Genomic DNA, 4,207 nt, shown 5'->3' with positions numbered 1-4,207 from the left:
CACTCCGTTGAATGCTTTTTCTGATGCGGACTGGGCTAGTTGCCCAGATGACCGCCGATCCACCGGGGGATATGCTATCTACCTTGGCTCTAATCTTGTTTCATGGTGCGCACGAAAACAAAAGATTGTCTCGCGGTCATCCACAGAGTCTGAATACAAAGCTCTTGCTAATACAGTTGCAGAACTTACATGGCTTCAAGCACTCTTACGTGAACTTCGTGTCTCTACTCCTTCTGCTCCAATTTTATGGTGTGACAATCTATGAGCCACGTACCTAACCGCGAATCCTGTGTTCCATGCACGTACTAAACATGTTGAAGTTGATTTTCACTTTGTGCGAGAGAAGGTTGCCCGACGACAACTAACAATTCAGCATATCTCCACAGATGATCAAATTGCAGATATATTTACAAAACCCCTATCCTCACAGCGATTTCTATTCTTACGTGACATTCTATTCTTACGTGACAAGCTACAGGTCACTACTCGACCTTAGCTTGAGGGGGAATATTAGACGTGTATATATATATATATATATATATATATATATATATATATATATATATATATATATATATATATATATATATATATATATATTGAGGGTGTAGAGTGAAAATATGTTTTGTATATATATATCCTTTTACTCGTTATCTTATGAATCAATTACAATATTCAATTCATTAGTGAAAGAAAAGCATCATATATTAACAGCAAAAAAAAAGGCACTAAACTACAATAAATGCATTGGGTAATAACTACCAGTGCATTGGCTAAATAGAGAAAGCACATATCAAAAGGTGAAAAGATCAATATTTTGAAGGGTATCCAAGTAACCTTTACACAAACAAAACAGGAAAAAAAAAAAAAAAAAGATGAAAACAGTCACGTTAGCTAAACAGCATAAGCATGAACTCAAAGCATCATCAATCACTTAATGTTGGTAGTTATGAGGTAACAACTGGAAACTTCATATTCGGTGGGAAAATGAAGCCTTTAGTTTGCAAACGAGAAAGAACCTACAAATGAGAAGGCAGTGAAAATGACATTATATTAGGATCATTGATTGATTGAGAAGACAATAAAAGATACATGAAACAAGTTAGTCAAAGGATAATCAATAAACTACTATACAACTAATGATCATATGAATTTTACAAATATATTGTGAAAGCAAAAGAAATTATACCAAAGAGCAGAAAACCCCAATTTTAAGCTCCTTAACGTTGCCAAGCTTTAGTATAAATCCTTTAAACATCTCGTCTTCCGTTTCTTGCCGTGTCATGTCCCAAGTGAAGAGAATATCATAATTTAAGTAAACTTCGACTAAAGAAGACACATTTAGCAACAAAAGCTTCCACAACCACAGGTTGCCTTCGATTGTCAGTGATAAAACATAAGGTGCATTAATTTCGATAATATAGGCATCGATTGCATTATCAACATCCAAGTATCCAAATAACACCAACTTCTTAACACTCTTTGAAGTAATATCAATTCTCTTAAAACCATAGCAATATTTCAACTCCAAAGTTTCCAACAGAGGACTCCCGGATAATATGTTTTCAATCAAATCTTCATTTAGCTTACCAAAGGAAATGCACAAACTCCTAAGATTTTTCCAACTAATCGCTCCAATTGGAGTAAATACGCACGCCTGTAATTTCAGATCAGTAAAACATGTGTTGATGAAGAAAAATTGATCTAACAAAAACTTCCGTTTCTCTTTAGGTAACCTTAAATTAAACTCTTCTACATTACATCTCAGAGCATAACGAATCCAATTGTTGATACGCGATTCAAATCCAACAAATCCTCTAGAATAACGGGAATACACGAGGAATTTCTTAAGCTTCAATTGGCGACATTGATTTAGGGTTTTGTCCACACATAATGCGAAATCAGGCCACGTATGTCTACCACCATGTATAAAAGTTAAATTAGGAACCAAAGTCCAAAGATGGTTCCATCGTTTGGAGAGTGTACCTGTTCTAATGGAGTCTTTTGTTGTGGGTAAATGAGACAGGATTTCAAGAAGCAAGCAATCTGGCAACGAACAGATTCGATCGAGTTCACCCTTCACCACGATTTTTTCAGATTTTCTCTGTTTTCGCCTAATTTTAGGTTGATTTTGACCTTCTTCCACTGTCTCCATGGCGGAAACAGAGCTCTCGTCGCTTTATCACATCGACCACTGCGTCACGATTATATCCAAACGGATGATGAAATTTGAAATCAATAAAATTATAATTTCCCCCCTAAACTTTGAAAAGTATAATTTTATATGAGATATATATTATCATATTTAAATCGTTTTTTATAATTGATTATAACCGCAAATTTTAAAAAATATATTTTTGTAGCGTTTGTCAAATACTATTGTACCTGACGGAATTGGATTAGATAGATTCGAATGCAACTGCATATAACTAAGCTGGACTAGTTATATTGCGTAGGGTTATATTGGATCACAATCAAACACAATATTAAAATTACCAGATCATCCTTGAGATTAATTCTAATATTTCTTTGTAATATTAAAACTACAAATGGATAACTAATAAATTAATAATTGTATATAAACAAGTTATATAAAAAATGGCATTCCTAAATATAATTGTGGTTTGCTTTGTAGGCCTATCGAAAAAACCCGAAACCCGTTCTACCCACCCGAAAAAACGACGGCTCGATAGTCGACGCAAACTTGCAAAGGGCATACGACGCCGGAGTCCTGAACCGTTATCACAATTCTCAGTTTCTCTCTATCACACGTAATGGAATTAAAAAAGTACATAACATATTATAATGATTTGTATTGTTATTATAGATGTACTTGTTAATTGTATGAAGTATTTTCCTACCCAATTGTTTATTAAATCAACCAACATGTAATAAAAATATATCAATAAGTGTCATTTAAGAAATTTTCAAGTATACCCGATAATTACCCGACCCGACCTCAAACCCGAATACCCGAAAACCCGAATTACAATATAGGTTAGGTATCGGGTATTATTTTCTTAAGAAAATACCCGTTCTACCCGAATCTCGAAAATTTTACCCGTTCGACACCCATATTGCTTTGTATCAAGATGATATTCCTATAATTTGGTAGATTTTTTCACAATATAATGATGTAATAGAAAGAAATGAAAGGAAGATGTTATAATGAACAAGTCAGTGAAAGTATGTTGCATTTAGCCCTTCTCTAATGTTGCTCGCACCATCAATATTCTAAGCCTATGTGAAAGAAGAAGCAAAGCCTCCTGCCTTACAAAAGCTAGACATTATCAAACACAATTAAATGAGAAGAAATTCTTCATAAAAGTTAGGGAAATCTCCAGAAAAGTTCTCTAATTTTAGTCTAATTTATGAAAAAGTCCCAAACTAATTTTTGTTTACAGAAAAGCACAAAACACCCGCTAAAACTTCAAAAAAAAAACCTTTTTGCCCCGTTTCAAAGATTTAGCTAGTATTCTGTCAGTTTTCGTTAGTTTGCTCAAAATATTAGGATTTTTTGAAAATTACCCGATAACCAAAATATTGGGACTTTTCTGAAAATTACTATAGAGTTAATGGATATTATTATTAATAAATTATTTATACACATGAATTTTTTTTATTATAAACAAAGGAAATACATTTTTAGCTAATTTCTAGGAATAGAATGGTCGACTATGTACTTCTCTATTGTTTGTTGACCACTTCAAAGTCATTATGTTCTCTCCTATGTATCGTTGTGGGTGTCATAGTAAGAAGTAACTTGTTAGGCGTGACCAATACAAGATTTGGTAATATTTATTAATAAACAATCAATAAGTGTCTACTTGCTATTAGGCATGACGCTATATGATCACATGTTATTAGAAAATATAATTACACAACGATTCTTGAACATATAGATATTTTATTATGTTCTTTAACCTAATTACCACCTAACCTCCATACATCACCTGGTAACAACCATCAAATTACACACATCTATCGAGAGTGAAAAGTAAACTTTGAATGATAATTTAAATAGATAATCATCTCTTACTTGTTCCCATATAAACTATCATTCATGGATCACTTTTCACATTTGATAGATGTGTGTTAGCTGATGGTTGTTAACATGCGATGTATGGATGTTGAGTGGTAGTTAGGTTAAACAACATAAGATGAACACCAACATTAAAGAAACACTAATTGAGTACATCTCATCATC

The 4,207-nt window shown here is 33.1% G+C and overlaps 1 protein-coding gene across 1 annotated transcript; it reads right to left on the bottom strand.

The window, feature by feature from the left end:
* Positions 1-755: 755 nt before the first annotated feature.
* Positions 756-2,182, bottom strand: LOC145028870 (F-box protein At5g03100-like). The gene is made up of 2 exons (XM_078977582.1): positions 1,190-2,182; positions 756-1,019 (listed from the first exon to the last, which is right to left on the bottom strand). Exons 1-2 carry the CDS (start codon positions 2,153-2,155, stop codon positions 948-950), a joined length of 1,038 nt encoding a protein of 345 aa, XP_078833708.1. The 5' UTR covers positions 2,156-2,182; the 3' UTR covers positions 756-947.
* Positions 2,183-4,207: the final 2,025 nt, after the last annotated feature.

Source organism: Lactuca saligna, chromosome 2 (assembly GCF_052625555.1).
Source record: "Lactuca saligna cultivar CGN05327 chromosome 2, ASM5262555v1, whole genome shotgun sequence".
NCBI classification, from domain to species: Eukaryota; Viridiplantae; Streptophyta; class Magnoliopsida; order Asterales; family Asteraceae; genus Lactuca; species Lactuca saligna.
The sequence above is the reverse complement of the archived record's forward strand: the minus strand, read 5'-3'. Positions and strand labels throughout refer to the sequence as shown.